This window comes from Cervus canadensis, chromosome 33, assembly GCF_019320065.1.
Source record: "Cervus canadensis isolate Bull #8, Minnesota chromosome 33, ASM1932006v1, whole genome shotgun sequence".
NCBI lineage: Eukaryota > Metazoa > Chordata > Mammalia > Artiodactyla > Cervidae > Cervus > Cervus canadensis.
In genome coordinates this window covers 1,707,734-1,729,811 of record NC_057418.1, presented here as the reverse complement: position 1 = coordinate 1,729,811, position 22,078 = coordinate 1,707,734, and the positions used below count along the sequence as shown (strand labels likewise).

General features: G+C 39.6%; 1 protein-coding gene across 1 annotated transcript; it reads left to right on the top strand.

Moving 5' to 3' along the window:
* The first annotated feature begins 2,350 nt into the window (after positions 1–2,350).
* RIPPLY2 (ripply transcriptional repressor 2) lies at positions 2,351–21,763 on the top strand. Its single transcript, XM_043456783.1, has 5 exons — positions 2,351–2,454; positions 17,273–17,437; positions 17,750–17,828; positions 18,158–18,222; positions 21,497–21,763. Exons 1-5 carry the CDS (start codon positions 2,351–2,353, stop codon positions 21,642–21,644), a joined length of 561 nt encoding a protein of 186 aa, XP_043312718.1. The 3' UTR covers positions 21,645–21,763.
* Positions 21,764–22,078: the final 315 nt, after the last annotated feature.

Genomic DNA, 22,078 nt, shown 5'->3' with positions numbered 1-22,078 from the left:
AGGATTATGGGCAGATTGAATCAAATAATCACATGTGCTGTTTAGCCCATGATAAGCTCTAAAAATGTTAACTCATATTATTACTTTAGTTACATTGGTGATAAAAGGGAAGGGTGTAGGAGACTTCCCTGGTAGCCAGTGATTAAGACTGTGCTTCCAGTGCTGGCGGCCCAGGTTTGATATCTGATAACCAGATTCCACATGCCATGTGGCAAGGACAAAAAAATGTTTAGAAAAAAGAGAAAGGGGCCTTTTAAAACCTATTTGAGACAGCATTCATTCACTCATTACTTCATTCTAAAGAAACCTCTTGATTTTCATACTGGGTACCCGCTATAATGGGGTAGACATAATGGCATTGGACACAAAATCTCAACTAAGTGAAATTTGTTTCTCAAATTCCTTTCCTCTCAGCTGCCTGCTCCACAGCTGTCTCCTCCCACTGCCCTGGTGGTTCAGAACTGCACCCTGAAGACCACCTTAGCAGGGCGAACTGTCCCCTCACTCATCCCCCACCAAGGTCCCAGGTCCCCAGGTGTTTTCTTTGGTGACTGACTTAATTCACTAAGATGTTACATTTAATGCAGTTATTAACTATTACATTTAATATAATTATTAACTATCTCCTAGATAATAAGCCTGCAGTTCAACAGTAGAGTCATAGTGCCTTACACATGAGAGTCCTGCTCGTGTGGGATTTCAGAGCTCAGAGCAGGTCCATGGGGTGAAGACCTTGGAACAAGTAAGACGTTCAGCATCTCTCAGATCAGTTCACACAGAAAGTTCTGTGTAGGTACAAAGTTGGCTTGGTGAAGGATAACGAAGTCTTATCCTGATCTGATAGAGCGTGCAGTTCAGTTGGCAATAAGGAGATAAGAAGTGTATCAATTAGAAAGCAATAGAATGAAGTCCAATGCATAATATTGTTAGATAATAACCATTAGATAATTCTGTTCTGAGGATACATAAAACACCTGAAGTTATCTAGCAATAATAACTAATGTTTATGGAATGCTTACTATGCAAAAACAAATTTTAATGTGGTAAAATACATGTAGTATAAAATGTATCATTAGTAACATTTTAATATTCACAATGTTATACAACCATCCCCCCTATTTAGTCCCAGAACATTTTCATCACCCTGAAAGGAAACCCCATATCCATTATACTTCTCAGCCTCCCCTCCTACCAGTCCCTGGCACCTACTAATGTGTCTCTATGGATTTGCTTATTCTGAGTGCTTCATATAAATTGATTCATTTAATAAGCAGTTTTTTAGATCTAGCTTCTTTTCCTGAGTGTATTATTTTTAAGATTTCATCCGTGTTGCAGCATGCGTAAGCACTTTGTTCCTTTTCCTGGGTAAATAATATTCCACTGTTTGGATGTACCACTTTTGTTTATCCATTCATCAAGTGATGGAGGTTTGGGTTGTTTCTATGTTTTGTCTATTGGAAATAGTGGTGCTCTGAATATTCATGTTCAAATTTTTGTTTGGGCACTTTTTTTCAGTTCTTTTGAGTATGTATTCTAGTGTGGAATTACTGGGTCATATAGTCATTCTATGTTTAACTTATTGAGAAACTTCCAGACTATTTTTCAGAGTTTCCAGTTTTCATTACCACTGGCCATATACAAGGGTTCTAGTTTCTCCACATCATCACCAACATTTACTGCTTTTCCTTTTTTTTTAATTCTAGCTTTCCTAGAAGGTGTGAAGTGATGTCTTGCTGTAGCTTTTGGTTTGCATCTCCCTTATAATTAATGACATGGAGCATCTTTTCATGTGCTTTTTGGCCATCTGTATATCTTTGTGATAGCATTTTAAACACCTGTTTCAGTTGACATACCCTAAACCTGAGGAGTATTTTACAGATAGGTAAACTGAGGCTTTGTAAGTGATTTCAATAAATTGTCCAAAGTCATGGCAAAATCAGGTTCAAATTGATTTTGATGTTCTGGATCTAGGGGACACAAACCTGGCAAATGATGGTCTTGGGTAATTGAAGAGTGTCTGGACCTCCCAAGTTAGGACAAACTTCCAAGGATAGTGCAGTTAATGATCAAGTCACAGTGAAGCGGCTCACCTATGAAGCAGGTCAGTTCTGGAGGAAAACCACACATATGGGTCCCTGGGCCACTGGCTCATGTGTGGCTTGAGGCATTCAGTTTTCACAAGGGGAGTTTGGGGAAGCCTCTGTAGGCCACTGGAAACTTTCGTTTCCATTATGTTTCTCATTATTAAAAAGAAAAAGAAGCTGCCTGTCATAATTGCACCAAGATCTAATTTCTTTCACAAATGCCCTTTTATTTAATTAACTAGAGCACTGAAGTCAGAAGGTACAAGATGAAGAAGTTAGACTTACATAACCCAATAGGAACAGAATCTAGACTGTATTCCAAAGAGCTTCTGATAACTCAGGATATTCAAAGGGTTTTGGAACAGGCCAGGTGAGTAAGGGAACATGTGCTCCTTTAACTCTCAGACTGACTCGACCACTCCAGAGAAGAGTGTCTGCATTGACTTACTGCACGGAGCACGTGTGTGGATGTGCCACAGGCTTCCAGGGACCACCGGCAGCTGGTTAGACTTTATATGCTTCTTGGTTACCTACCCCGCCTCCTCTTTAGATTATTCTGGAATTAATTAAGTAATTTGGAAGTTAAATAATGCACATATAGAATGAGAGTTCCTACAGAGTGCCTTTGATATAGTAGTTTCTAGGAAGAAATTTCCTTTTGGACATGTGGGTTGTTTCTATATTTTGCCTGTTGGAAATAGTGGTGCTCTGAATATTCATGTTCAAATTTTTGTTTGGGCACTTTTTTCGGTTCTTTTGAGTATATATTCTGGTGTGGAATTACTGGGTCATATGGCCTTGAGTTTCTCTTACTGGTCCTAATGTCCATTTGACTCTCTCTGCTTCTGTTTTACAATGTCATGCCATACTTTAACACCCTCTCACAGAACGTGAAAGATTATTCAGTATTTAGGATAAAATAGACTATAACTTAAAATTCTGTATTTGAAAGAGCTTTATTTCACATTGTTTTCTGGAGTGGCTGAGTCAGTCCAAGAGTTAAAACAGCACACATTCCTTATTCACCTGGCCTATTCTAAAGTCCTTTGAATATCATGAGTGATCAGAAGCCCTTTGAAATACAGTCTGGATTCTGTTCCTATTGGGTTATGTAAGTCTAACTTCTTCATCTTGTACCTTCTGACTTCAGTGTTCTGGTTAATCAAATAAAAGTGCATATGATCAATAAATACCTAAAATACATGGAAATTAAGCCAAATGAAGGAGAATTTTAAGTTACCGTCTGTTTTATCCCAAATACTGAATAATCTTTCACTCTCTGTGAGAGGGTATTAAAGTATGGCATGACATTGTAAGACAGAAGTAGAGAGAGTCAAATAGACACTAGGACTAGTTAGAGAAACTCAAGTTTGAACACTGGTGCCTTTAAAGTATCAACAAACGACATGAACGGGACAAAGCCTGCTTCCTACACTATGTGGAACACGGTCTTTTCCCAGGTACTTGTGTGAGTAACACTTGCCAGTCACACGCCACGTGGGCCATGTGGAGTGTTTTCATTAACACAGAGACTGGTCTCCAGCCAAACCAGTACTTTCTGTTTTCTTTAAAGGAAGTGCAAAGTATAGATGTTTACCAAATCTGGACTAGACTGCTTAGTCTCCAAAGAGTTTGGTTGTGGTTTCTGTGATGTCTTAAATGTGTTTCAATATGGAAGAGAGCAATTTTGGACAGAAAAGAGTGAGATTCACTGAATACTTTTTCTCCTGTGATCTGGACCTTCCAAGGAAAGATGAGGAAATTAGCAGGAATATTCTTATCAAGGATGGAGACTATATAATGTCACCCGTATAACGTATATAGATTATGTTTTTAAGAAATACCTTTAAAGGTTAGTCGTTAAAACAAATTTTTCCCCAAGAATTTTCTATGCTTGTATTAAAAAAAGAAAGTGTGTGTGTTAGTCTTTCGGTCAGCCCCAACTCTTTACGACCCTATGGACTGTAGCCTGCCAGGGTCCTCTGTCCATGGGATTCTCCAGGGAAGAACACTGAAGTGGGTTGTCATACCCTCTTCTAAGGGATCTTCCCATCTCAGGGATTGAACTCGACTCTCCTGCATTACAGGCAGCTAGTTTAGCCTGAGCCACTAGGAAAGCTCCCATCCCCCAAAAGAGAAAACCTCTCAGCGAAGATTTACCTAAAGATGAGGCATTGGTGAGGCAACTGGGGAGGGAGCATTTGCTGCCGCTGGGCTGATATCTGGAGCATTTGTTTCCTGGAGAGTGTGATAAGATAAAATGGGCTCTTTAATCCTCTGCATCCAAAATATAGATGCCTTAAATCCTGTTGCAATGCAGAGCTTAATCAGAGTTGGAGTTTGACTGTGAAACCACAGATCCTTTGTAACAAGGTCTTTATGTGTTTGGCTGTACAGAGTGAGTACAACCCAGCCAAACTGATTTGAGTTCCCTGAATGTTGTGAAAATACTTAAGGATCTTTCAAAGCAGTTATATGTTTATTTGAACCATACAATTCCAAATTCATAAAACCAATATATTTGACATTAAAAACTTATGGAGGATAATTGCTTTATAAGATTGTGTTGGTTTCTGCCATATATCAACATGAATCAGCCTTAGGTTATGTGTAAAAAATAAAAAACAACACATATAAGGCATGGCTATGTCCCTTCACTCTTCACCTGAAGCTGTTACAACATTGTTTGTTAATCAGTTATGCCCCAGTACAAAGAAAGTTTATGCTTTCAAATTGTGGTGCTGGAGAAGACTCTTGAGAATCCCTGGGACAGCAAGGAGATTAAAACAGTCTATCTTAAAAGAAATCAACCCTGAATATTCACTGGAAGGACTGATGCTGAAGCTGAAGGTCCAATATTTTGGCCACATGATGCAAAGAGTCGACTCATTGGAAAAGACCCTGATGCTGGCAAATATTGAAGACAGGAGGAGAAGGGGGTAACAGAGGACGAGATGGTTGGATGGCATCACCAACTCAATGGACATGAATCTGAGCAAACCCTAGGAGACAGTGAAGGACAGGGAAGCCTGGCGTGCTACAGTCTGGGTGTGCATGCTTAGTCACTTCAGTCATGTCTGACTCTTTGCAACCCTATGGATTGTAGCCTGCCAGCCTTCTCTGTCCATGGGATCTTCCAGGCAAGAATACTGGAGTGGCTTGCCATGCCCTCTGCCAGGGGATCTCCCTGACCCAGGGATCAAACCTGCATCTCCCGCATTGCAGGAGGCTTCTTTACTTCTGAGCCACTGGGAAAGCCTGTGCTGTAGTCCATGGGGTCACAAAGAGTTGGACATGACTTGGCAACTAAACAAAGTGCAAAATAATCAGTCACCACTCTTGAAAAAAATGCCAAGGTCATAAAAGACAAAAAGACTAAGGGACTGTTACAGGTTAAAGGGGACTAAGGAAGCATACAATCTAAAATCAGTATATAATCCTGGATTGGATCCTTGATAGGCGAAAAGAAAAACAGGAATAAAAGGCATTATTAGGGTAATTGGTTATATTTGAATATTTACTGGGGATTAGATAATAGTCACAATATCAAGGTAGAATACCCTGGTTTTGTTAATTGTGCTGGTTATTAAAGAAACTGTCCTTGATTAGAAGATATGCACACTAATGTGTTTAGGAGTAAAGAGGTGTAATGGCTGCAACTTGAGAAAAATGACTGTGTGTGTGTGTATATACATACAGAGACAGAGAGACAGAGAGAGAGAGAAAGACTCAAAGAGCAAAATGGTTAACAACTGGTGAACTTGGGTAAACGGCATCCAGAGGCCCTTGCAACCTTTCCATAAGTTCAAGATGATACAATATTAAAAACTATAAAAGATATACTCTGGTTAAAAGATTCCCTTTAAGATATAATCTTGTTTCAGGTGTCATTCGATGATTAAGGGTAATCCCAGTAGGCCAATTTATCCTGTCTCATCTATCCAAACTTAGAGAAATTTGCTTTCTAATCATACCTAATGCTATGATCAAAGGCATGATAGCTCCAGACTCCCAGAGCCCACTGAATCTATAAGTATGAAGTAGTGTGCATGCATACTAAGTCACTTCAGTCGTATCCAACTCTGTGTGACCCCATGGACTGTTGCCCACCAGGCTCCTCTTGCCCACAGGATTCTCCAGGCAAGAATATTGTCGTGGGTTGTCATGCCCTTCTCCAGCAGATCTTCCCAACCCAGGGACTGAACCCTCATCTCTTATATCTCGTGCATTGACAAGTGGATTCTTTACCACCAGCATCACCTGGGAAGTCCCAAGTATGAAGTAGAGAATCAACTAATTTATGGATTATTCTTCTGATAAAATTTCTTGCAGGTAGTTTTACATAATAACTGCTATAGAACAGTGTGGCAGAGGCTGCTAGTTGCCATCTCAATATTCATTATTCCTTGGTAAAAATATCCCTGATTTTTAGGAAGGGAAAGGGCTGCTCCCAATAAAAACTTTATTTCCCAATTCTCCTTACAGCTAGGTGTGGCTATTTGGCTAAATTCTGACCAAAGAAAATAAAAAGGAAAGTTATATGGTAACTTCCAAAACACCTTCTTAAAAGAATCAGTCATAAGTCCTTTTACCCTTCTTCTTTGTCTCTTCTCCCATAATACCTGGAGTGTAGATGTGAGGCCTGGATCTCTAGCAGCTATCTTGGGCAACAAAGGCAAGGTCCATACCGTTGGAGTGGTAGGACAGACAGAAGGAAACTCTGTGGGTCCCTGATTAAAAATAGCTGTCATACCAACCTTAGAATGTCTACTCATTAAACTATATTTACTTTACAGGAGAAATAGAAACTTTAATTTTGTTTGTCATTGCTAATTTGAGATTCTATTATGTATCATAAAAAAAATGGTACTTTTTAAAAAATATAAGGGGCTAAAGTCTGACTTAGACTCATAGTTTCTATAAAGTTTTCAGGTGATAATCCACTCCATGAGGGTGGATCCCATTGATATATCTTCCTAGAGTCTAGCAGAGTCTTCACATAGTTTTAATAGATGAATATTTTTAGAATGAATGAAAACTATTTTAATAAAAACAACTCGAAAATGCTGCCTACATAATTAGAAATTCACCCCAATTTGGCATTGCTTTTTGATCACTATGATTCGTTAAATCTATTTATTTCCCTATAAACCTTTGGTCAAAAGCAAAATAACCCTTATCTAGACTTCTAGCTTGTTAAAATTATAGGGAGAATTTTATGATTATAATGTTTGCTTCTATGGCATTCTTTATTAACAGATCAAAAGGTAAAATGAATCAGGAGGCACAGACTGTGTCATATCAGGAACAAACAACTCCAAAATCTCACTAGTTTAAAACCACAAAGTTTGCTTCTGGTTGGTGGGAGTTCCTCCATATCTTCCTTATTCTGACTGCTGCAATCTCCTCCATCCAGACTAGGAGGAAAGGAACATGACAACTGCCCATTGGTTCTTAAGGCTTCCACTCAGAAATGAGACATATCACTTCCACCATATATCACAAGGCCACACCTGACTTCAAGTGACAGGCAGGAAGTGCACCCTGCCATGTACCTAAGATGAGCATCCCAGAATTCCTGGATGACGACCAGATATTCCTAGTGATGACCAGAATTCCTAGTGACAACCAGATATTCCTAGTGACTACCAGATAAAGCATTTCACAACGGATTCTGAGCTCATGGCTTCTCATCTTAGTCTTCTCCTGAATTTTCTTTCAATAATTTTTAAAGATAAGGCAGATTTGGCTGGTTAACAGATGAGTCATTTATCATGATATAGAGTGAAATTTTCCTGAAGGCAGAGAACTGGCTCTAATTCTTCTAATTTTTGCCAGTATTTGCTTGTGACTACCTGATGATGGAAAATGAAATAATATGGACCCTTAAAGTCTTGTCGGTGTGGTCTGACCATGTTAGATTAGTGGGTCATGAAGTATGCAGGACTTCTATGGAATCTCTAGAATGCATGCAAGTGTTAAAAAAAAATGCTTTCTTTTCCAAACATACTTGTTTGAGACCAGATTTCCTTCGTGTACTTCGACCAGGATGACATACTGCAATATATTGAATGCAGAGCAGACAAGAGATCCAATCATTTTCTATAAAGTTAAATATTAAAGAGATTTGCAAAAGAAATTAGTTTAGAAAAAAGTTATGTTTATAAAATACATATTTTATATTAATATGCAACAGGATATTGTTATTCTAAAGGAATAAATATACATAGCTTGAAATGTTCTCACTTTTAATTTTTAATACAGTAACTATTGACAGATATAATCCACATTAAGTAAAGGTCCTTGGGGCTCTTAACTTTTCATTTTGAAATCAGTTCAGTTCAGTCACTCAGTCATGTCCAACTCTTTGCGACCCCATGGACTGCAACACGCCAGGCTTTCCTGTCCATCACCCACTCCCGGAGCTTACTCAAACTCATGACCATCACGTCAGTGATGCCATCCAACCATCTCATCCTCTGTCATCCCCTTCTCCCCCTGCCTTCAATCTTTCCCAGCATCAGGGTCTTTTCCAAAGAGTCGGTTCTTCGCATCAGGTGGCCAAAGTACTGGAGTTTCAGTTTCAGCATTCAGTCCTTCTGAATATTCAGAACTGATTTCCTTTAGGATTGACCGGTTGGATCTCCTTGCAGTCCAAGGGACTCTCAAGAGTCTTCTCCAACACCACAGTTCAAATAATTATTCTCAATAATTTTCAGGAGTTTAAAAGGGTCCTGAGACTAAAAGTATTAAGAACCACCTTAGATAATATCTTGCTTGGTAAATTTCAATTTAATCTTTCAAAAGAGAGAACTACTAAAAAACATTTTCTCTACCAAAAAGATTTTCAGGATCAGTGAGATAAGGATGACAATTTGAATATACCTATATGGGCTTCCCTGGTGGCCCAGATGGTAAAGCGTCTGCCTGCAATGCAGGAGACCAGGGTTTGATCCCTGGGTCGGGAAGATCCCCTGGAGAAGAAAATGGCAACCTACTCCAGTACTCTTGCCTGGAAAATCCCATGGACAGAGGAGCCTGGTAGGCTACAGTCCATGCGGTCGCAAAGAGTCAGACACGACTGAGCGACTTTACTTACTTATATAAGGAGCAGGCTTCTCCAGTGTCTCATTAGTAAAGAATCCACCTGCAATGCAGGAGCCACGGAGACGTATGTTCAATCCCTGGGCCATGAAGAGCCCCTGGAGGAGGAAATGGCAACAGTATTCTTGCCTGGGAAAGTTCCAAGGACAGAGGAGCCTGGTGGGCTACAGTCCATGGGGTCACAAACAGTTGGACACGACTGAGCACACACACATACGTACAGCATTGCCTGGAACACCCATCCCATTGCTGAGAAGAGTAGTTTGACCTTATCTATATGAAATATGAAGTCAATTGTATATCTAGATTATAAAAGAATATATTCAGTTAATCTGCTAAATACTACCTGAGAATAGAACTAGTCCCTGAATGAAGATACACACTGCTGCCGATAACTAAAACTCATCTAAAAGAGGCTAAAATTGAAATAATAAAATCACCATTTTCATATAAGGAATCCATATGTTGGGTATTTCCACTGAAGATTATTTGATAACCTCAGTTGCATTAAAATGTTCCCAGGATCCTTATATCCTTCTAACTTGTTAGTTTCTGGATCCTGTCTCATATGCATTCTTACCAGCCCCAAATACTGACATCAAAAGTAAATATAAGATCAAGAGATAGAACATAGATGAGTGGCATATTTTTTCCCATGTGTTTCTTTTAGACAGCAAGAAGGATTTTTCCTGAAATCACCCTGCCACCATAACACTGACTTGTTTTCAAGTATCTTGTGTCAGAAGTGGATCACCAATCCCCAGCCAGTGGAGAAGCTCAAACCAGTCCTGGGACAGTGGAATGGAGGTTACCATGATTGACTGAGATCAATCATGATTCTCTTTGTGGTTGAAGAAGGACATAGCTATTCCAAAAACATCTGACTTCTTGATATTAGCACAAAATTGTGGTTCTTTCAGTAAAAATGAGGGTGGGAATGGGGAATAGCTATGGACTAGGGAACCAGTAGGTTCCTGCATAATCATGACAACTGAAATGTCTCATTGTAGTATCCAAGATTGTTGTGGAATAATATTGGGTTTGCCAAAAAGTCCATTTGGGTTTTCTGTACTGCCCCCAAATGAACTTTTTGGCCAGCACAAAAGATAAAATTCAGACATTTTAGGACTTCCTGGGTAGCCAAATGGTTAAGAATCTGCACTTCCACTTCAGGGGGTAAGGGTTTCATCCTTAGTTGGGGAACTAACATCCTAGATGACACATGGCTCAGTCAAAAAAAAAATTCAGAGATGTTTTATAAACATCATATTTGTCTGTTTTCCTTCTTTTAATTAGTCAGTTGTCATAGAGTGCCTAATGAATGCTTAGGTGCATTAAAGATACACAAAGTCTCATTTAAATTTTTATTGATAGCTCATTCTTAGCTTGTAATATGTAATTTATTCAATAATAACAAAAAGCTAATTCTACTTAATCTGCTACTACTACATTTTTGTTTCCTTAAATTATTCTGCACGTGTCACTGCTGATACATTATAGCATCATACCTTTTACACTTAATGCTTTCAGTTAAAATTTGACTCCCCATTAAACTGGAAGCATTTATGTATTTGAAGAATATAAATTTCATTCTATAATCCAAGTAATTCTCTAAGTAATTAATGAAAGTCCAAAACAAATACAGAAAAATACCATTCAGGCGTCTGCTTCCCGCCAGCACCAGCGCCTCTGCAGGGCCAGGACCCAGCGTGCTGCAAACAAAAGGGCGAACAGCTCTGTTTCTGAATCAGCAAAGGTCACTCAGCGTCACGCAAAAAAAATAAAAATAAAAATACCGTTCAGTATGTTCTTCCTTTTCTAAAACAACCCACACAACAGCTGTCTGGTCTGTCACTAACACTATGAGCCACAAGAGCAGGTACATATTTTCTGCTATGATCCTGTATGGTCTGGTTATAGCAGGAATGATTTATAGATCATTCAAGAAGTAATCCTTTGCCATTTTTCCTTCAAGGCTCAGCTCATATGTCATCTCTTCAGAGGCCTTTCCTGACCACCCTGTTTAAAACAGGCTTTCTCCGATTACTTTATATTAAATAACTCTTCTAATTCCATCTATAGCACTCTTGCAAATCTGTAACTTCTTGTGCATGCATTTGTTTATTTCCTGTTTCCCAACTAGAATATAAGCACTATGAGAGCTGGAAAACATGTTGGCCTTATTTCAAACTGTGTACTCAAAGTTTAATACAGTGTCTGACACATAGTGGCTGATCAACAGATATTTAGTTGAGAAAGAAAACTATTTCATGTTATATTCTGAAAGTAAAATTTAAGCTTGAATCTTGGTGCTTATCATATTTTGGTCATTGACATGTAATAATATAGGACATTGTAACTATACAATTAATGGATATTTCACATAAGGTGTCAGATGTGGTAAAACACTGTAAAACACAGACAAATCAATCTCTTTTTATGTCAAATGGATACTTTTTTTACATATTGTATTTTCATTTCAGATAATTTATTAGGTATGAGAAATTAACCTAATTATTTAATCTGGGGCTTACACAGTTTAGAAGTGTCAAGAAACAAGCCTGGCAAGAACTTACAGTATTTTATTTGTCCAAATCTAAACTTCACCAGATATTTTGTATCTTCAATATACTTTGAATGAGAACCATCTCTCATGAACTCTCATGGTGATTATAATAATATACATTCAATTGTAATTATAAAACAAAGCATGGAATATTTTAGGCCATTTAACATTTTTTAAAGGGTTTTTTGTTTTTGTTTTTTTTTTTGATGTGGACCATTTTTAAAGTCTTAATTAAGTTTGTTAAAATATTGCTTCTGTTTTAGGTTTTGGTTTTTTGGCCTCGAGGCATGTGGGATCTTAGCTCCCCAACCAAGGATGACCCCACAGCCCCTGCACTGGAAACTGAAGTCTTAGCCACTGAATGGCCAGGGAGGTCCCTAGGCCATTAAATATTATACTTTATTGTTATTAACGAAGTAAGCAAGTTACTGAAAGGGTGACTTGGAGTCTGTCTGTTTTCAATGGAGATATTCCCATGTACGGGTGTGATTAGCACAGAGTTGCTAAATCTCTCTCTGAGCCATCTGTGAGCACCTTCTTGGTTTAAAACAACACAGATTCAATCTGCTCAGTTTTTAGTTTTTTGCCACAACTGTTATCTTTATCTTAAGCCTGGGAAGTTTCTCAAATGCCTCAAGTTTGGAAATGCCACCTTTCACAAAGAATCTGATCCTCAGATTGAAAAAAAGACCTCTATTAAGTCAACTACCTCAAACAAAATTTTATTGTCATAAAATGTTGATCACAGAAGTGCCAATTCAACTGTAAGGTAAAAAAGAGAATTTTAGCTTCCTATTGAGTTTAGAATACATTCATGTGTTTGACTTTCTAATAATGCAAAATAAAATTCCTAGCTACTTGAGCACACTGGCTTGGACTTTGGATCTATCTCAAGTAAGGGTGATTCAAAAGCTCCTTTTATAATGGCCTCAGTGTGAGGTCTTAGGTTCTGGCAAATCAGCAGTAGTGGAGACCTTGCTGACAAAGACCTCTCAGATAGTTTGTTATTGCACTTGATGCTTTGGAGGCCGATGTCCTTACTGAAGACCCAGCACAATCTTCTCTAAATAACTTGCTCTGATTGCCAAGGATGATCCATTCATATGGAACCTCAAGGAGACCACTGCAATAAAAATACCTAGAACTGTCCAGAGACCGGTATAAATAAATGTCTGCTTTAAAATAAATTCTAAAGTGATCACAGCCATCCTAACAATCACTTTTTCTACCAAAGATGCATGTTTTTAAAAACCAGCCTATCAGAAACATCTAAATAGGCTTGAGGACTTCACTGGTGAGGACTTCACCATCACTGGTGGTCCAGTGATCAGGGTTCTGTGCTTCTACTGCAAGGGGCACAGGTTTGAATCCTGGTCAGGGAAGTTCCACCTGCCGTGTGGTGCAGCCAAAAAAAATAGATTAAGAAAAAGGCTTGATTCTGACTGCAGTGTTTAGTTCCTCAAGTCTAGACTAAGTATGATTAGGAAGCCGTTCTTTAGTGCACTTCCATCATAAAGTATACTGCTTCATACCATAATGTATATTGCTTCATATCCATAATGCATATTGCTTCATACCCATCCCAACAGTAAGGGATAAATCTTTTTTTGTGTTACTAAGATTATGAATACAAAATTTAACTTTAGAAAATATATACTACTATTAACAGTTTTGGGGCTTCCACAGTGGCTCAGTGGTAAAGAATCCACCTGCAATGCAGGAGATTTGGGTTTGATCTCCGGGTGGGGAAGATCCCCTGGAGAAGGAACCCACTCCAGTATTCTTACCTATGAAATCCTATGGACAGAAGAGCCTGGCAGGCTACAGTCCATGCGATCAGAAAAGAGTCAGATACGACTAACTGACTAAACAACAACAACATTAACCGTTTATTATCATATATAATTCAGAGTGGGATGAAACAATTTTCTACAAAGAATAACCTTTCTTTTAGATCTTTAAAGCTATTGATACCATCATATTTCATAAACCATAAATAAAGTAAATGAATTGAAAAAATTAACATCTCTTCAGAAAGATCTCTCATTCGTATTATGTTAAGGTTTTTAATTAATTTATTTTTTATTGAAGGATAATTGCTTTACAGAATTTCACTGTTTTCTGTCAAACCTCAACACGAATCCACCATAGGTATACATATATCCCCTCCCTTTTGAAATTCCCTCCCCTCTCCCTCCTGTTCAGGGTTTTATACTGCCTTTTTCACAGATTTTATGTATGAAAACATAATTATATCACTGAAGTAAAATACCAAAAATGTTAACAAATTTGATTCTGTCGGCATTCACACACAAATGAATCCTTTTCCCAGAAAGGAGCATTTTGTATGTACAACCTTTTACAAAAGAGTCTAGCTAAGCAGAGAGATAATATAATTTTAAAAAGTAATATTCATAAGATCATGGGTAAGAGGGGATGTGTAGGTACTGCTATATTTAAAATGGATAATCAGCAAGGACTTACCGTATAGCACAGGGAACACTGCTCAATGTTATATGGCAGCCTGGATGGGTGGGGAATTCAGGGGTGAATGGATACATGTTTATGTATGGCTGAGTTCCTCTGCCGTCCACCTGAAACTATCACATTGTTAACCGTCTACACCCTGATATAAAATAAGAAGTTAAAAAAATTTTAAAAGAGAGGATATATAAGAACTGAGACTGGCCCTGCTTTTGAACAAGCAAACAGGTCTCACTCAGGAGGCACGTGGTGGCAACAGCGGCTGTGAGCCCCTATCTTCCCTGGATCCCTGCTTCTCATGGAGCTTCTCATGGCAGCTTCTCACCCCAGTCTCTAAGTGGAGAGTAAGTCTTGCCCACGTTGAGGTCATCCTGTCCATCAAAAAGAGCAGGGAAACATCAGGTCACATTCAAAATGGGAAATTACCTCAAGGTCTAATTTTTATTTTTGTTGGTTATTATTTTCTGGATAAGACAGAAGCCCTTATCCGTTTTTTTAAATGTGGTCTCGATTTTTTCCATACTTCTTACTCAGGGACTCTCACCTAGCATCCTTTCTCCAGGACATGCCTGCTTTCTTTCATCCTGTAGTCATTCGTAAATCCAAAGATTTTTTTTAAAAAGCATATTGGGTCCACACGTATCATGTGTAAGGTGAATTTATAGTATGTTTTTAAGGTAAAATATAAAAGCTGGTGGCTTAGATGTCTGTTAGAGTATAAGCTCCTTGAAGGCAGGGAATTTTGTCTGTTTTGTCCACTGACATCTCCCAAGCTGCCAGAACAGTGTCTGGCACACAGTGGGTGTTCAATAAATATTTGTTGAAGGAATTAAGGTTTCTATATTTTTAATCCTAACTTTAATTCTCATTGATGTGTTATGGAAAGCATATCTAGACTTCATGTTCATGTCAGAATCCCTCAAATATTTTCTTTTATTTCCATCCTTAGTATACATCTTCTCATTATCTGTTGCCTGAACTATTTCAGTGAGTTTGTAAATGATTTCCTTGTCTCTAGTATCAGGCTTCCCTAAATCCACATGGCTGTCAGAGTAACTTTATAACACGAACTTGGATTATTCCATTCTCCTGTTAAAATCACTCACCAGTGCTTACACAGTAAAGCTGAAATGCTTTGTCACGGTATATTAGACTCAATATTCCAAGCCTTTTCGCTCTCCTCAACCACATCTCTGCTCCAGCAACACCTAATCCCTTGAAGCATTGGTCCTTCCACTCTTGCATCACACACACACACACACACACACAGAGTGTGTGTGGTCCTTCCACTCTTGCATCACACACACACACATACACACAAAGTGTGTGTCCTCAACGGATCCTTCTAGAAATCCCAATTTTGGTTTCTGTTACTTTAAGAAGGTTTTTCTGGTTTTGACACACATCACTTCTCTCCCTGGACTACTTCTTTGCTTAAAATGTGCTTTTGCTATTGAGTGTGGCAATTTTTAAAAACCTTTGCTCATATAGCCACTGTGATGGCCATAGATGGCCATGGTTGTGATCCTCTTGAGAATAGGGAGATATCTTACTGCAATTATATATGGAAAGCACAGAACTTAGCACATTACAGACACCCTAAAAGATGTTTACAAAATGGAAATGATAAGCCATTTCCTCAGATAGCTTAGCATCTGCTAAGGGTTACATTTTTTATATAACTTAAAATTTATTGAGAGCTTACTGTGTGTCAGGCACTATAGCAGCTATTCTGTAAGTTTTATTTTATTTAGCCTAACAGTAATTCTAGGGCACTGAAACATGTATTAGATACCTATCCTTACTGATTTCATTATCTGAAGCAAAGCCTATTTCATCTTTCTGACAGGTAGGTCATTATAGGTTCTTGGGTATTAATTGGATGGATTTCTTTCCTACACAGTAATTGAATGAATAGCAGAAACATCACAGCTTACATCTGGGGGTTTTCTCTATACTTTCAAGAGGAAGTTCAGCCATTTTGTTTATCTATTTTTATTTATTGGTTTGGCTGCATTGGGTCTTAGGTGCAGCATGTGCAGGACAGCTCAGTAGCTCCAAGGCCTGTGGGATCTTACTTCCGCGCCCAGGGATCAAATTTGCAACCCCTGAATTGCAAGGCAGATTCTTAACCACTGGACCACCAGGGAAGTCCCAGTTCAGCTATTTGGAACAAAAATTATGACACTGCTATATCATCTTTTCTTTGGAGCATAACATTTGTTACCAAGTTTCATGGACCTCTATGATAAGAAGTAACTTAAATAAGAGATACAGGCACAGAGGGGTTGATTAACTGGTTCTACATCGTAACTTTTCAAGATTTCATTATTATTCTACACACAGCCATCACCCACAAAAGAATTTGCTAATTATCCCTGAGTGGCAAAATTCCAAGAGTGACAGAATTGTATAGATGACACTCAAGACTTAAGAGGACACTGATAAGACGTTGGAGAGCTCTAGGCCCGAATCCCATGACTCCGCTCTCCGGTCCTCCAGGCTGGAACGTTGCCTTTTATAATTCAGCTCTTGCAAATCTTTCATCTTCAAATAATAATAGGCAGATGTAGGAACCTAGTCTGTCTATATATTGAGAAACAAACAAGGGACTTCCCTGTTACTCCAATGGCTGCAAAGCCAGGCTCCCAATACAAGGGGACCCTGCTCCATCCCTGATCTGGAGACTAGATCCCACACGCCGGAACTACCACCTGGTGCAGCCAAACAAATGATTTTAAAATATATTTTTTAAAAAAGAAACAAGAAACAAACAAACAAAAAAAAACAATATTCCTTTCCTAAGGAGTCCAGAACCAGTGGCCTTTGCCGAAGGCCAAAAGCCGTGGGACAGTGCAGCGATGACCTGCCACTTGGCCTTTTTTGCAGAAATACACAGAACGTGTAGAATCGCTTAGGTTTAACCCCTCCTAGCCTCATCACTTGGAAATTGGATGCTCTGAGGAATGTTGTACCCCACCCCACCCCCGCAGCCCAGGGTGGAAGAGTGATTAACACTCGCCTGACAAAACAGCGTCCCCGGCCATTTGGGAGTTGCACGCGTTCGTCCCCGGGGTTCGGGCCGCTGGGCCTTCACGCGCAGCCTTTTTGTTTACTCCGCCAGCAGGGGAGAGAGGGAGCGAGCGTGTAAAGATGCTGCGGGCCCCGGGGGCTATATAAAGCTTTGGGTTCGGGCCAGGTGGGTGCCAGGGGCCAGCCTGTCCATGGAGATCGGTGAACGTACCGAGAGCCGGAGCGGCCAGCGCGCGCACCTCGGTCGCCCGCCGCCAGCTCCCGACCTGGCGATGCGGCACAGGGTCGCGGACTCGAGGTCCAGCGCCTTGGCCCCGCCTCGCGCTTACCCGGCTCCAGCCCTCCCGCCTGCGCCTCCCCGGCTCCTCCCCTCGGCCCTCCCAGCCCCACACCCTCCCCTCCCCGGCTCCGCGGAGGTCTGGTCTCCTGGGTCTAGGTTCGCATCTTCTCTGCGCCCCTTATGCTCACCACCTCGCAGATCCGCAAGCTTCTGGAGACCGTGGATTGAAGACGGAGGAGAGAAGGAGCAGGAGGCGCCGCACCACGCCGTGGAGGCGGTGAGTGAGCAGCGCGTGGCGGGCCGCGCCTCCCGGGGGCGCCGCCGATCGACCGGCGCAGGGTACGCCGGCCACCGGGGAGGCGAGCGCCTGGCCTGCCCCCGGCGTAATTTCGCTCCCGCAGGTGGCCCTGCCGGTGGCCTCGTCTGTGCCGTGCGCTGAGTGCGTCCGCCGCTCCCGGGACGCCAGCATCCAGCCGGGAGCGAGACTTCTGAGCCCCCGGGGTCATGTTCCCTGCAGACGGGAGGAACGCCAGGTCGCCCGGGTTTGCAGTTTTTTTTAGAAAAGGGAGAGTGATAACTGCGATCCGTTTCCTTACACCCCCTCAGATGCCAGATGGCCCCGGAATAACGGACGCCTCAGGAAAGCTTTCCCAATACAGACACCCAGTCAGGTGAGTGACAGGCCTCATCGAAGGGCGCCGGCAGCTCCAGGGAAGGGCCTCGCGCAGCCCTGCTCAGCAGCTGATCCCGAAGTTTTTCTCTCTTGGAAAAATCTACCTTCAAGGTTTATCTTCCTCGTCCCAGAGGTCCTTTGCTCATGGAGTTGAAAAATGTAGGAGTTCACGCTCTCACCTGAAAGAACGGTTAATCAGTGCCCACTCAGTAAGCGCTTTAAAATATCTATTATGAAGAGGGAACGCGGGTAGCATTAGTAAAAGTAGAATGATGACGTCTTGTGCCGGCGAAACAATTTCTTTTTAATGCCAAAGGGTTTGAGTGAAACTGGCTTCACACCAGGCTGAGTGGAAATATTCTTACTCTCTTGCAAACCAGAATCAAGAAAGGTGTTCGCAATTGCCGTTTACAGCAAACCGAACAAATCAACAAATGGAACTTGAGACGGAAGAGAAAATGGAAACGTAATGAAAATCCCAAAGATTACTAAGGACCGTAAAAGGGATCGAAAGTTATTTGATCTAACAATTAAGAGCTAGTTTGCTGTTCCTAGTCACAGGAAGTCAGTCTTACTGCAAGATGATGAGTAGCTTTTAATCAAGTGAAAGCTTAAGTCTTCATTGCCTGCTTTAGAAAGCTGTTAAATGAAGAGCTGTATGAAGTTTGCAGAATGTGCATGTGTTTATAATAGCACCTAGTAGTCAATAAGTGTTAGTCACTCAGTTGTGTCCGACTGTTTGTAATCCCATAGACTGTAGCCTGCCAGACTCCTCTGTCTGTGGAATTCTCCAGGCAAGAATACTGGAGTGGGTAGCCATTCCCTTTTCCAGGGAATCTTCCTGACCCAGGAATCCAACTGGGTGTCCTGCTTTGCAGGCAGATTCTTTACCATCTGAGCCACCAGGGAAGACCATAGTAGTCAATTAGTGTTGATTAATTTCCTATCCTTTGCTAGCACTAGTGAAGAACACAGGAAAAAATAATCACAGCCCTTTGGAAGTGTTATAATGGTTTGCTTTGGTCAATTTTATGACTAACTCTGTCAGAGGCGGGGAGGTGGGAAAGGGTCAGAGAAGTGTGTATCATAGATGTGATTACCTGGCTGAGTCTTGAGGTTAACCCAATGGAGAACCTGAGGGGTGGGGCAGAAGACATTGAGAGGAAAAAAAATAGCACAGTTCCTTCTGGGAGCATCAAGGAACTGGCATTTGAGTGTGTGGAGCTGTGGTCACTCCAGCAGGGAAGCCAGAGCCAGATCTTATACATCTTGGTACAATACTTTTGTCCTGATCCTGTGTATGGCAATGGGAACTTATGGACTTCATTCTGTAGGTGGTATTGGGGGTTACTCAAAAGATTTTAATTAAATTATTAATGTGATCAGATTTATGCTTCAGAAAAATCAGTAAGGAAATCATATATAGCCTTAGCTAGAACATCAAAAGTGATCCTGGAAGTTACTGCAATTAAGGCATTGATGGAACTGGGTGAATTTGGGGAATGCTTAGTTGTCAGAGTAAATTAGGCTTAGGCTTATGATGTATTGGATATGGTAGGTAAATAGAAGTACAAAGACAGAATGGTTCCCAGGTGGTGCCTGATGACCAGGTGAATGCTATACTAATGAAATGGAAATTAAGACTTAAAAGATAACTTGGGAACAAGATTAGCATGTCAGATTCCCCATTTGTCATACTTCATGTGCATATGGGGCCTCCGAATAGATCTGTCCAGTAAAGAGCTGCATATACAGGTCAGTGGTCCAGAGTCCAGTTCTTAAGCGGAAATACAGACTTGGAAGGCTTTGGTAAATAAACAGGGGAATCATGGCAGTGGGTCAGGTCATCTGAAGGAGTGAAAGAGGAGAGATGATCATTCCTGATAAAATGTTGGGGGAAGGCCAGCATCTAACCTGTCTACAGAAAAAGAGAGGTGCACAAACATGACTGAGAACAATCACTCAGAACAGGGAAGAAGTCAGCAAAGTGTAAAGTCCCTGTAAGAAAATGGCCAGTGAGAGAGTCTGGGGAGACAGAGTGTGATAATAATTAAACAACATTCTTTGGGTTTGACAGTTTTACACATTAGAAAATCAATTGCATTTTTTAGGAGCAATTTCCTTTCTGAACTACTGTAGCAGTTTCTTTGTATTTCTCTTTAAATTCTGTCTTGTATAGTATTATGTGTTTCTGATTCTTTTTACTCAATTATCATCTTCTTGAAGATAGGGATCATGATTTATCTATCTTTGAATTATGAGTTATGTTTGGCATAAGAGATTACTAAAATATTTATAGAATGACTGGATTACTGATGTTGCTTATTTAGGCACCCAATTTATAAACTTAACTGTTTGGCTAGAAATATTTATCAACTACATTGCCTATGTTTTTGCTTTTTAAAATGGAACATACTGAACATAATGAAACTTTCTCTTTGTTAGAATCAATCTGATTTGGGCACATGAGGCTATTTATTGTACACTAAAATACCATGCACTCTAGTTGGTGGTGCAACCTTGTCCTTTTATTTCCCTTGAATGAAAAATAATAGAAGATCAGATGGTGAGATTAATATTTGTTGTAAATTTGAAATTTTAAGGTAATCACAGTTACATGCAAATTATTTGTACAAAATCAGTATTATTTTCAATATATCAATATAGTGTTCCCAAATTTAGTTGGGTGGGGAAAAGGGAGAGAGATGGGATCAAGGTTGGGGTCAGAGATAGCCTTTTGAAAAAGTTGCTTTTTGTGTGTTTCTAAACTTGCTTCGGTTCCATCTGTTTCTAAGAACTAAGTCTGAGTGTCAAACAAGATGCTAGGTAATTTCTGCCTTTGTGTAAGGTGCATAATATGTCATCTTTATAAAGTTGTTGTCGTCCCAATATTTAATGTCATGGTAGGATTCATTTTTTCCCCAAAGGAATTTGGAAACTGGAAGATAAACTTTCTTCTGTATTTTGTAAGAATAAGTATATCCATAATGCCTGAAGTAAGCTATCTAAATATTGGCCTTAAGCTCATGGAGGGTTTAATGTGAATTTGACCCAACTTATAACTTGGATAAAGATTTAAAACAATGAATCAATTATTGATACTTTATCAAATAGACTCCATGAAAACTGTAATAGCAGCATTTTAAACTCTATTTAAATGCATAAATCAGTTGATAAAAATATGGAGCTCTTGAAATTTGAGCATTTCATGAGAACAAAGATTCTGAATGTGAAAAAAAAATAAAGCATATTATGTTGTCTGCTTCTTTCAGACTATTTTGGCCAAAATCAAAGTGTTATGATTACTTATATCAAGAAGCAGAAGCTCTTCTGAAAAATTTTCCAATTCAAGCCACAATTTCATTTTATGAAGATTCTGATAGTGAAGATGAAACTGAGGAGCTGATCTGTGAAAATTAACCTGATTACTTTTGATGACATTCAAAGCTTGTAGGTACAAATTAGTGTACAAATGTATCATAATCCTTTTTAAATTATTTGTATATAAATTATTAATAAAATGAAATATTTAGTAATTACTATGGTAGTTTGGCCTTTTTAATCCCTACACTATAATTCAGTGTTGGAATTTAAAAATAGGTTCTGTTTACAAGTGTCTTGATTGTATTGTAAACATTTGGAGCTTACAAAAGATAATTTCAATCGCTTCATCAAATTACAAATTTATCTGTTTATAATTTTGAAAACATTTATGTATGACTTTTCAAAGAATAACAATATTTAATTTTCAAGACTGAATTTGTAACATCTGATATTTCCTACTGATCCCCATTAGATGTTGTAGTTACAGATGAGTATTATTAGGTAATGAGGAAAATCACCTTACGTTATCA

Coding starts and splice junctions, on each gene's coding strand:
- RIPPLY2 (XM_043456783.1), top strand. CDS start 2,351: ATGAAGAAGTTAGACTTACATAACCCAATAGGAACAGAATCTAGACTG. Junction 2,455..17,272: donor AGGGTTTTGGAACAGGCCAG/GTGAGTAAGGGA, acceptor CTGACAAAACAG/CGTCCCCGGCCATTTGGGAG. Junction 17,829..18,157: donor CGCACCACGCCGTGGAGGCG/GTGAGTGAGCAG, acceptor ACACCCCCTCAG/ATGCCAGATGGCCCCGGAAT.